Here is a 12,668-nt window from a genome sequence, read left to right on the forward strand (position 1 = left end):
ACACACACACACACACACACAACAACACACACACACACACACACACACACACACACATATATATATATATATATGTCAAAAAAAATAATTTCAGAAAGCGCATTCACACGTATTATCAGATCATAATAACAAATCTTTCCCCATGTACACACTTCTATATCAACATAGTCCTGTATTCACTGCGGTACTCATTGCCTCTCAACCAATCAATATTCACAGGTACATGGTGTTTCGGGAGTGCAATCTCGTGGATGCCGCGCTGCAGTTTGCACGTGATCAGCACTTTGAAGCGTTGCACACACTTCTGACGTACCATCACCAGGCCACTCTGCCCCACTGGCTAAGCATCCTGTCGACTGTACCGGAAAACGTTCATCCAGACAATTACGCAACAATCCTACCCAAGTGCAACGTAGACGACAATGGGGTGAGTGCGTTGAGTCAGAATTCTCGGAATGCCCTCGTCCGGACTGAGTTTGTGTACGTCTGATTGGATATAGGTAGACACATAACTGTATTTTTTGTCTACAAAGAACGACTTCGGCGTTTCGCGTGACAATCCCGAAATCGTGTTCATAGATCCAATGGCAAATTCTGTACGTCTGATTGGATATAGGTAGACACATAGTTCTATATTTAGTCTACAAAGTGCGACTTCGGCGTTTCGCGTGACAATCCCGAAATCGTGTTCATAGATCCAATGGCAAATTCACGATTGCATCGATTGTGTGTTTAATGATCTGAAGAGAAAAACTACTTTGCATGATTGCAACTGTACTTTTTGGTTTTGAATACTATCCATTTAAACCATATCCAAGAGAATATCACTGCACGGAAATCGTTCAATCCCGAATCTCCATATTCACAAGCTTAATCTTCTTCCATCACAACCACACCAGACGGTCGCCGTTCAGCAATGGCTGGTACAAAGTTGGCGGGAGCCGGACTGGGTGGAGAAAGAGCCCTACCTCTCTTTGAAAGGTGAGCAGTGTGTCGCCTCCTCGGCAGAAACGCACAACACACACTCACACCCCACTGAGCCATCCGCCTCTATTGTGACTTTTGACCTCCCGACCATCGAGAGCAACCCCACTGCCACGGCTGCGGCTGCAGACGCGTGTGTGATCTCTGGATTGAACCCTTCCTCGCTGACGAGCTGGTACATATCGCGGGTGATCGAGATTGATTCTCTCAGCGGGCAGGTGGACATTGCGCTGGCCCTCGCACGCGCAGGCGTAAGAGACGGCGTGCCTGGGCTGGAGGGTATTGAGTCCATTGCCGCCACACTCACCCTGTTGGTCTTCAAGGCCCAGTCGGTGCCGCACGGCATGCACCTCGACGAGTACACCACACTGCCGGGCGTGACCCGATTCGCGCTGCTGTTTGAGGGCTGTGATACGAATGACACCTTCATCAAGCGCTTCGAAAAGCACGGGAAGGCTTTTCTATCGGCTCTGTCGCAGCTTAGTGTGTCCAGTACGAAGATCACACCCACGCAGATGCCTGTAATGCGCCTACCCACCGAACACACACCGATGAGTACCTCGTTCCGGTCGTGGGTGGGCTCGAGCACACCTACGCTTACCACCAGCACACTGTACCGCCGGGCGATGGCGCGGTATAGTCCTGGTGTACTGGCGCACCCATCGACACACACAGAGGAAACACACGGGGGAGACGACGTACCCCACTCCAGGACGAGTGCGCGCAGGGCCCATTCCGTGGTGGTGAACCCCGGGCGTATTGCAAGCGTAGACGAGGGCATGTCCAGACACAAAAGCAACCCCGTAGCACCGCTGGACACAGACAAGCAGGCACTGTCGGCTACGGATGAGGGGGCGAGGTTGTTGAGCAGCTACATGACACAGCTGGCACATGACCAGTATCTTGCACGGTGTCGTTTGCTGCTGTGCGAGGCGGATTCGCTCGGGTTGTGTGGTGGTAAAGCGTGGGGGAGTCGCCGTGCTGCGCCAGGTCTTCAGACGCTTAAGGACACGTGGAAGGGGATGCGCGCGGATATGGCGTTTACAGAGCGCAGAGACTCCCTGGAGACGCGGGCGGATGTGCGTGTGGGCCGGCTTGACTTGCTGGCCATAGCAGTGGAGTGCGTGCATGCGTGCGACGACACGGCTCAGTTGGGCGAGCAAAGACGTATTGCCACGTGGATAAAGGAAACAGTCGAGCGAATACGCGCAGAGCAGGATACCAGCCTTCCGCTCGACACGGAGGATGCGAATCAGGTACTGTGAGTGGTCTGTGCTGAGGTGGCCAGTGCTACTCGTTTGGTGTTGTTGATATCTTCAACAGGAGCATTGCTTATGTTGCCGTCCCAATGTGTGTATGCATAAGTAATAGAGTAGAACAAACTGTGATCCGTTGGCTTCGTAGTGAGCGATTACCAGACACAGCGCGAATGTCCATGTTTTATAGATATAGGGACGTACGCCGATTGACGGTGCACGATTTCCCATGCAAAGGCGCCTATGTGTCCGATAAAAACACGTCGCCAGTCTGTCTCTGTCGTTCGTGTACGCCAGTCCTTTTCTCTCACGTCGCCCAATGCTTGTCTGCCTAACAGCCAACAGCGAACGCTAACGGCGGAGAAGCCGTTCCCATAGCGCTTACGACTGAAGACTTGCTGCTCAGCGCTCTCTTGACGGTGCAGTTTATAGAGGCCAGCCATAAGCTGTGGCAGTACAACGTCAAGAAGACAGTTCGCGACATCAGCGAGGGTGGCGCTGGCCATGCGCAGGATCTGATCAAGTTGATGTGCAAGAACGCTTTACATCAACGCCCCGCGCCTACGGTAGGCAAGACAGGATGCGTGTATTTCAATGGCTTCTTTTGGAGACTCACTTTCTGTGCCTGAACATCATTCGTTGATAGTTTATGTGATGATGATATATCTTCCCTAATGAGTGTCCGATTTTGCCCAATATATTTGCTGAGACCCTCTTTGTTGGCTGTAAGATATCTGTATATTTCTAAAAATCGTGTAGTGAAAAACAATCATGGATATTGTTGCTATGTACTGCAACAGTCTATTTGTGACTGTTGTTTGTGAACATGCGCAATGGTACATGCCATACATAAAGTCAGTGTGTGGAATTGCTGTGGTTACGATTGGCCGTCTTTTTGCCGTCGGCCTGTGTATGAGTATGACGCCGTCACAGTATTGCTTGCCCGTGAGACTGAGTGGGTTGTATACACGCCAGATACTTTCGTATGTTCAAGCTGGTTTATGGTATGTAGCTTTGATACAGGTTTGCATGTACCGCAAACTTGGTAATTAGGGCAGTATGGTGGCAAATTGGGTTCGTTGGACAGGCATACCTTACTACAGAATAAGTAAAGTAAATCTCTGCCGGAGAACCGAAACTTGTACTCTACAAGCATTATTTAACCGCAAAAGTGTCATTCACTATCCCGAAGAACTGTTCTCGTACAACTGATCGCAGGGCCTGCACGCATACAGTCTTATCCAATTTTCAATGCTTGTTTTGATGTGTATTCGTCACCTTTGCCAAGTCTCAGGTCACCGTCCATAGGCTGAAGTCTCATTCTATATCGCCACATCACTACCCCTACGCTACAGGCAGATCAGTGGCGAGAGCAGCTTGGACTAATGCTGGAGCTGAAAGACGGCGTGATGGCAGGCCAAATCACTACCGAGTTTGTGCTTAGCAGTTATCTCGAAGCCTTGCTCAATACCAACAACGCCGTCATCATCACTATGGCCCGTGAGGTGATCGCCCCGGCTACCAGCTCCCATTCTAAAGATAGCGACCAATCGAATCACGATACCGTTGGTACCCGTGATGGGTCAAGCGGATTAGACACATCAAGTGTGTCGAGTTGGCGAGACCAAAACTGGGCTCCGCCTACTTTGACCCAAAAACAAGCCGAACCGATCGTGGTCAAGGCCGCCAGAGAGTATTACAACTCGGCAGTATCGGTGCGCGACACCGCACTAGACATCAGTAGGGCGTGTCTGCGTTTGCTGCCTGCCAGTACTAACGCCCGCGGGACGTCTGTTGCTCGCAAGCACGGGAATCAATACGGACACACACACACACAGGCGGGGTCGCATGAGAACATGCACGAGGAGAGGAGCAATCAGAATGCCCAGAAATCTGTGGCATTTTCCTCAGTGGCCGAGGAGCTCCGTTTACACGAGGTGTGCGTGCGAGTGAAAGCGCTGCCGAAGTCTGTGTCTGAGCGGCTGGTGCCTGTACAGTTCCGCATACTCGACGATGGCGAAAAACTGCTTGAGCACGTGCTTGGGCTTTGGTTTCCTTTGCCCACGGGGGCACGTGGTCACACGGCCAAGGAGAGACGGAGAAGGAGGAAGCCAGAAACACACACACACATGCATACACCCAGAAAACAACGCACACGTACGCCTACACAGACTCCCACGCCTATGCATGGAGGAGGGGAAGGTCAAGGGAGGCAGCAAGTACGAGGTAGCAAGACACGAGCACGCACAGGCGCAGGGGCCGATTGGTCTCCGTCTGATAGTGGGGTGGGCGAACAGGACAATGCTACACTGGGTGTACATAACAGGGGCAATGAATTCACCAGCACCAGCGCAGAAGATACAGACGACAGCGATGCCAACGATGGCCGTGCGGTGTATGCCACACCTCGTAGCACACCGGCGGACACAGTTTCACACACACTCGCAACGACGGACCCACACAAACGCACAAACCTATCAGAGAGGAGCGCGCACTTGTCTACGGCAAGACCCGCCACCGCCACGCCCAAACCAACGCCAGCGTTGATGACCCGCGTGGACGTGTTGAAGCTGATATCCCTCGCCGATGCCGTGGGCATGTATAGCCCCGGAAATGCCTCAGATGTACAGCGCGGGTTTATGCTGGGGCTTTTGGCCGTGCACGCGCTGCGCACCGGCGCCCACACCACGTCGAAGGCGCTGTGCGAGGAGATCATGGAGTCGCCAGTGACCTTGGCGCTGGGCTGGGACGCGTGCCTGCAGTTGGGAGAGTGTGCGGCATATACGGACACCCAGGCCAGGCGTGCCTGCTTAGGCGCTGCGGCACAGAGCTGCGGACGTCTGGTGCTGGACAGGGCGTTGAGAGCGCTCAGAGTCCTCGAGTGGGAGGAGGCTCGCGCGGCTGTACTGGCCACCGGTGAGGTGTCTGAGTTGGCTGCAACTGCGGCGATAGGGGACAGAGGGGGTGTGAAGGTGAAGGGCAGCTCTGAGGGTACGAGTGGTAGTGTGCGTGGGGATGCCGATAGGGATGCCGATAGGGATGTGGATGTGGTGGACTGTGTGTTGCGGGCCAGTGTGCGGCATGTGCAGGGCATGGATTGGAGTGGTAAAGACGGGCAGATGGTGGTGGCCTGGGGCAGTGGGAATGTTAGTGTAGGGCTGGATAGTGCAGACACAGACACTGCCACGCCTACGACCGGGTCACGGAGAGTGGGCGCACAAGGAAGGGGTGGTGCGTTGTCTGGCGATATGAAGAACGTGGCGTTAAGTATAGCGTTCACATGCCTGGACAGTCGGCTGCGGAAAGACACCAGATACCCTCTGCGAGGTAGTGTTGATTCGAGTAGCAGAAGTGGTGGCGTCAAGGAGAAGGAGCGTAGTGCTGCGTCGGGCCAAACTGGAGGGCACGCTGGACTTCAGCGGCTGAGTGCTCTGTCAGCGCCTGTGGCCGCGCTGAGGCTGCACATGTTGGATCAGTTTGCGTATGACGAGGTGTGTGTGTTTTGTGTGTACTGTCGCGTGCGTGTAGTTTGAAGTTGTATTTGCACGGGTGTTTAGATTCAAAGTACTAATGTTCGTTTCTATGTTCCGTTCATATACGATTGCGTCTGTGCTTGATATCTTACGCATCGAATGGCATGCTAGTACAATTGTGGGCCGCCGTATTTGTTGCGAGCTTCTCTACTTAAGTGGTGTTCGCCGGTCCGAAGCTCTAGTTTCTGCCATCAAGAAACGAAAAATTATTTTCTCAGGAGATAGTTGTACATCTATCATATCCGACTTTATCGACCCTCTATACTCATATTTGTAATTTGTACCACACCTATACACCCGGCAGCGTCGGTCGGAATCTAAGATATCACTCACTATTGGCAGTGTATACATATATGACTCACAGCGTCACGAAAAGGACTGTACGAGAAAACACCGCACACACAGTACTGCCCATGGCTGTGAGTCGATTCGCAGACGGAGCACATAGAATACGATAGTCACTCATACATTTACCTACACCTATATCCACCCTCACTGCAGCCCCCACAGCGCCGAGGCACCAACTGTCTCCCACTAGACATCGCGAAGCACGCGCTGCGCTCCGATCCGCTGTTGTTCGTGTCGTCTCTTGTCGCTGTCGGGCAGGTGTGTATTCCGTGCAGTGCGCGCGTTGGGAAAAACCTGGCTTGGGGTGGCTTGGTCCTTAAAAACCGACACTTAATTGGTGCAGCGTACATGTATTGTGGGGTTCTGTGTGCGGTATGACTTTGTTTGGGCGGTTTGCTCCTTGTCGGCGGTGTGAACTGATGGTGAGTCCGTTGTGGTACCCTTTCTTTTACGGCACGTGTGTTTGGAAATGTTGAGATAGATCTGTGCCCACTCACCCATCAGCCAAAGCTCGTCTGGTCGCTGAGCGCACTCCATCATCCAGCACGCTTAATGTATTGTAAAGTTGCATGCCGGCGCTCGAGTGTATGGGCCTCAGTGGATGAGAGCCGCAGAAATCGTCTCGTCTGTACATCGTCCGTAACACCCCACACTGCCGCACATTATATCCCGGCCACAGCCTAATGAGATCGATGCCTTCCTCGAGAAACTGCCGCGGCAGCTCCAGACCAGCGAGTTGGGGGTGTATATTTTCAGACTCAGCTGCGTGCTCGCCCGCCAGACACCAACTGATAAGGAGTCACAGCTCGCATCCTCGTGGGCCACGGAGCCCTTTGCCGATACGATCGCACGTTCCGAACAGGTATTTAGTTACGTGACGTACTAACGTATTCGTGGGGGTTTAGTGCTCGTGTCATGATACGTCTAAGCACATATTGGCCTATTACATTATGGTGGCGTTGGTGTGTGGCGTTGGTATGTGGTACTCGCCTCGCACATCGCCGGTAAGCAGTTACAATATCTGCAAACGACATACGATACTGGCTGCAGTATCCAACTGTTAGTACTAGGCATTGCTTTCTCAAAACTGAGTTATCAATGAAGTATATGTTACCAATTGGGCCGCAGGTTCTTTTGTACTGGCATATTCGTTTCTGTGGTCCATGGGCCTGATTTGGTTGGGTCAGGGGTGAATACTGGATCTGGTTTATGGATGTCACACGTTCTCCCGTGTTAATAGTCGATTGCGTATATACAATACTCGCGGGTAATTGATCTCGGAATGGCTCGTCATACATACATATACTTAGGATTTATATGCAGTAGCTCTCCTGTCGTCTGCATGCTCAGTAAACTGTGATCGATTGTCCATCTGAGAATGTCAAGCAACGGTATACATCGCATGTACACGTTTGATGTACAGACCATATCTCATACCGTGTACGACAGGAGTCCTACAGTCAATGCGCCACACTTGCATTGGCGCACAAGTGGGAGGCTAAACTGTCGGATATCAGACTGGGATCGGAAATTGCAACGCACATGGAGTTTTTGGATGAAGATAGATTCCGCGATGACTCAGACTACCAGGTATCTATGTGTTGACAGGCATGTATGTGTTCCTAGGTATGTATGTGTTCACGGGTAGGTATGTTTACACATGGTCCAATAGTTAGTGATGAATATTGCATTATTCTGCGTCAATTCGATGGTATTGTTTTATCTCTTTTTTCTGGGTGTTTAGTACTTTTCCACACAGATTCTAGTGGGATATGGGTTTTAATATCTATTCAATTATCTTTTATAGTATCAATTTTCATTTCGTCGCCGTCGGCAACGACCTCTGCCATACAAAGTGACACATGCTCCACAGCCGGGCTAACAATGCAACATAACAAGTCAATGCGTATAAATACAACTTGAAATAACCTTTCCTGTATAGATGTATATGAACACCCATAACACATGTGGAACAAGACATAGGACCATTAGCATAACATCGCACATCGCTTAACCATACATCATGTTGCATTGTATCTTTTCACACCACAGTCACAAGATACCTAAAACAACAAAATACAAAGCCACGCAATGACAATGAGGCACATCGCAACTCAACACAGCCACTCAATTCAATAGTAGACACATCAGAACCAGGCACCAATTCACTCATTTCAAATGAGAACAGCACTACACAACAAAACTTGGCTCAACATCACGCTGCGACAGCGAGTGAGATACAGCAAATTTCGATACAGCCACTCGACATTCAATTAGCATATCCACCACACTAGATCAGATGTCATAGTATAACACTATACTCAAGAAAAAACCACAGAGACGAGACGTCAAGAAATCCAACGTACGCTTACACGCCTTCCCACCACAAAGAAGTCAGCAAACCCCACGACATACTAACTAACAACACCAAGTAATGTAGACACAATACTTAATCATACAATTCAACACAGACGTCTGTAATGGACGAGTTGCTGCAGAAGCCACGAGCCGATACCTTTGACGCGGCCGTGCAAATGGCCAAGCGGTACGATCTGGATGTGTGGGAGATGGCCGCAAAACACCTCAAGGCAGTGATGACTCAGCCTTTGGAGAGCAACGTGCGCAAAGCTCGTGTGCGGGTACGATATATATATATATATATATAGTGTAGATATGTACGTTGTGAGGATAGTGTATATATAGTGTTGATGTGTATTGAGTGTAGATACATACGTCGGGAGGGTAGAATCGGTATGCGAAGGCACTGGTGAACTGTAGTGCAATTCTTGGGTAACAAACCAATTGCATGTATTTGCATAGTAGAAAGTGTGCATAGTAGGAAGTGTGCATAGAGGTCGCAAGATATCGCATACACGGGATGAAGGAGCACACCCTCGCGACATCGCGCACAATATAAATCTGAAGCTGTTTTACTAGGATGTCTGTACCTGATTGTAGATGAGGGATGCCAAGTGGCAAATCATATATACTAGCACACTTTGTATAATATACTAACACACTTTGTGCAATCCGATATGCTCTCTGGACACACAACGACACCCACCTCGCGACGGATGTCCCTAAATACAACACCTATTGAATGCCCTCGATACACCACACTCTCACCACCGAACCTATCACAATCCACAACTTGCACTCGCACTCGTAACCGTGACAGGATGCCAAGACATACCTGTTGGCCAACCCCGACCGACTGGAGCGAGCGCTGGTTGCGGATATCATGCCGTTGCTCGACGGCACAGACCTGCCGGGCTTTCTAATCTGTTATGAACTAGCTGTACTTTGTGCAGGTGAGGAGACATGATTATGGGAGTACGGTGGTTATGGGTACATATCGTACCACAGATTTGTAGTACAGTGTTAGGCTAAGATTGTATCTGTCTTGTCTGATCGACACGCGTCGAGACTCTGCCTATGAGAATTGGGTCTGTTAGTGAGAGAACCAGTACAACTGGCGATGACTATAGCAATGAACATGCAAATGTATTTTGCGTTGCTGATCCATGTATTTCATATTGCTTTGTCCTGTAGGACCAAATGGTGCAAACGGCCCCCAAACGCCCCCCTCGGGGACAGCGCTACCCAGAAATAGAAAAGCGGGTTCTCCCTCGTCACTCCGAAGTGGTAATTCAACAAACACGACCGTATACGACCATGATATCCGCTCTTTGCAGCGTCTCAAACTCATCGGGCTGTTTAGGAAGGGTGCAAACGGCCCTGCACTTGACTATCGCAGGTTGAGGACCGGCGGTCAAGCGACATTGGACGCAGCGGTATGTGTGTATCAAATCGTACCATAATAGACTATAATTGATATAAAAATACACCTTTACTAAAATACTGGAAAACGTGGTATTGCCCGATCACCCGAAAGCTGTGCTTCCATCGATGCGCTCTGGCAATCACTTCAGTAACAGCTATCATGGGTCTGCACAAGAGACAGCCTACTCGAGCACTGCAGTGTGCTGCACTATGATATGTTTGTGCTTGTTTACGATTTCACAATGAACGTATGTATTTTCAGAGTTGCTCCTTCACTCCCAAATCATGATCATGTAGTGTATACTGAGTATTGAGTATCGTATCTAAATATCACCTTTGCCATCTCATCTGTAGCTGGAAGTGGCTACCTTCAAGAACATCAAGGGGCTTGCTCAGGTTGTATCGGCCATCACCAACGCAGCCTATCTCGATGGCACATTGGATGGGGCGCGTGTGTCTGCAAAAAAAACATACGCGTACTTCATCGCTCATCGTCTCCAGCTCGCTTGGGAAACCTATCTCAGCGCGGCAGAAACCAAAGCGGTTGTACACACTGCAGCGACGCACACTCGGTCGACAGGAACCAACGAAACGGACAGGCACTACGACTACAACGCACTGAGATCTGTGCGTGATGCATCGAATAACACAGAGGTGTGTCAGTACCGAACTGTTTGTGTAACAGACTGACGTGTTTGTTTGTGCTCCCGTGTTATGTTAGTCGGTGCGTGCTGACCCTGAGTTAACCTTTTTGCGTACACATTTAAATCGTGGGAGATCAGGCACGTATTGAAGGATATTCGCGCGTCTAGTGGTTGGTTCATGTTCGTAATAGTCTTGTTTCCTTATGTTGTCCTGCGTGAACATACAACAGCGCATGTATGTCTATATGTACATTGAAGTAGAAATCGAGTTCTTATATAACACAGACACGCATGGTATCTTGGGTGTGCAGTATATGAACGGCGTATGTTTGCGATGCCGGAAAGAACTAAGGATCACGTGGCCTATTGAGAGCTGCATTCAAGACATCAAACCCTTGCGAGATACGCGAACATCCCGCTCCACCAAAACGCCCTATATTTCATACACAACACTAATATATACACACATGTCTCAGGTGACCGAGAGCACAGCGAAGGATAGCGGCGCAAACGCCTTCCTCGAATTGGCGGAGCATGTGTGTGCAAGTGACGTCTTCCTGTCACTTCTGAGTGGCGAGGCACTGCTACATATTGTCCACTCACTGCTGCTCGTCAGTGCACAGACACAAGGTGCGTGTCTGTGGTGCTGGGGGTATATCCTGGGTTGGGTCTGTTCCACGCTTACGTTTTAGATATACACACCTGCACCAGTTATCTGTATAGGTCCTTTGACGCTGCCCCGAATACAGTAGTTATCCCCTCTCCTGAAGGCAACAGAGCGGAGTTAGGAGTCTCTGTTGTCAATATCGGCTTGCCTTTTACATGTCATGTTGGTTACTTGTATGTGCACGTGCGGAAAGCTTTGTTGTTGTACGGATTAGCGGCGTATGACGTAGCCACGCTCTGAGCCATCTACTCAAACCGACTCTCACTCTTGAACTCGTCATAGGAGACGGAATACGCACGCCAAACAAGCAGCTGCCTTTGCAACATCGATACACTATTCTACAGGTATGGCGGGGTATATATATATATATATATGTATATATATGTATATATATATATATATATATATACATACAGGTATGGAGGGGTGCTATAAAAGTATACTGGCTGGCCTAATGGACACACGTGATCTATGCCTGTTTCTTTGAAGGAGTTAACAGGGTGAAGTTGTGCGGTTCCATCAGCCCAGATATATCAACGCCAGCATTCAAATTGATATGTATTGCATTCTGTGCGGCTTCACGAGTACCAACCCCCAACGTGGCACGTACCTACCACCATCCGTGGGCATTGGCATGGACTGCACTGCATCCTTCAGTTCTTAAGTTCGCAGTGTTTGTATACTGAACCCATTCTGTCGCACACCACATCTCATACTAGCGCGTACGAGCTGCGTGTGACCACAGCAAGGCCAACGCGTCAGAGACCAAACCATCGAACGAGGCACAGCGGAAACGGAAGGAGAGGCAGACAGCTGAGGAACATCGCATACTGCAACGGATCGAGTACGCGTGTCAGCATGTGCTTAGCTTGACTGAAGATCCCGTCTACGAGACGCTCGCTACTGTGGGGCGGTAAGTCGTCTGGCTCTATGCATGCTTGTTTGGAGAGGCGCCATGCCACATGCGCTGCCATCCAATTAATTCACGTTTATAATTAGATCCAAGGCTCTGGCCACAGAATACACTCAACAATGTTCCAATCCCTTTGCAGGCCATGTTACACCGCCCAGCTCGACGCCGCATTTACCCACAGTCACACACTCTTACGTGTGCTTGCACACATGGCCATCAACCAAAGTGTACAGTGGAGCACGCTTGTGCAATGCAGAGAAGCCCTTGTACGAGTCGAAGAACGCAATGATGCAAAGGATCAGGCAGGCAGTCAGGAGAAGGTCGTTGATATGGAGCAGGTGCTTACCCTGGGCGTAGACAGAGCCTTAGTGGAGTGCATGTCGATGCTGACTAACGGAGATGAGGTACGCATGAAATGTTTGCGAATGGCCGGCAGATGAACCGTGCTTCAGTGTTTAGACATTTTTGCGAAAGGCAGTGTGTGTGTGTGTGTGCGTGTATACCACAAACAATGGGTATCGCTCATGCTAATAGGTACTG

General features: G+C 50.0%; 1 protein-coding gene across 1 annotated transcript in view; it reads left to right on the forward strand.

Annotated features, from left to right (window-relative positions):
- SARC_08509 (hypothetical protein) overlaps window positions 1-12,668 on the forward strand; it is a 21,565-nt gene that overhangs the window by 4,783 nt on the left and 4,114 nt on the right. Inside the window, exons 5-19 of the mRNA XM_014297514.1 lie at window positions 220-427; window positions 900-2,240; window positions 2,579-2,806; window positions 3,596-5,731; window positions 6,275-6,379; window positions 6,801-6,983; window positions 7,571-7,711; window positions 8,593-8,760; window positions 9,300-9,432; window positions 9,674-9,915; window positions 10,259-10,558; window positions 11,025-11,178; window positions 11,498-11,559; window positions 11,935-12,128; window positions 12,268-12,532. Coding sequence (XP_014152989.1) covers window positions 220-427; window positions 900-2,240; window positions 2,579-2,806; window positions 3,596-5,731; window positions 6,275-6,379; window positions 6,801-6,983; window positions 7,571-7,711; window positions 8,593-8,760; window positions 9,300-9,432; window positions 9,674-9,915; window positions 10,259-10,558; window positions 11,025-11,178; window positions 11,498-11,559; window positions 11,935-12,128; window positions 12,268-12,532 — 5,860 coding nt within the window. The remainder of the gene's footprint in view (window positions 1-219; window positions 428-899; window positions 2,241-2,578; window positions 2,807-3,595; window positions 5,732-6,274; window positions 6,380-6,800; window positions 6,984-7,570; window positions 7,712-8,592; window positions 8,761-9,299; window positions 9,433-9,673; window positions 9,916-10,258; window positions 10,559-11,024; window positions 11,179-11,497; window positions 11,560-11,934; window positions 12,129-12,267; window positions 12,533-12,668) is intronic.

The sequence above is a fragment of the Sphaeroforma arctica genome (assembly GCF_001186125.1).
Source record: "Sphaeroforma arctica JP610 unplaced genomic scaffold supercont1.771, whole genome shotgun sequence".
Lineage (NCBI taxonomy): Eukaryota > Ichthyosporea > Ichthyophonida > Sphaeroforma > Sphaeroforma arctica.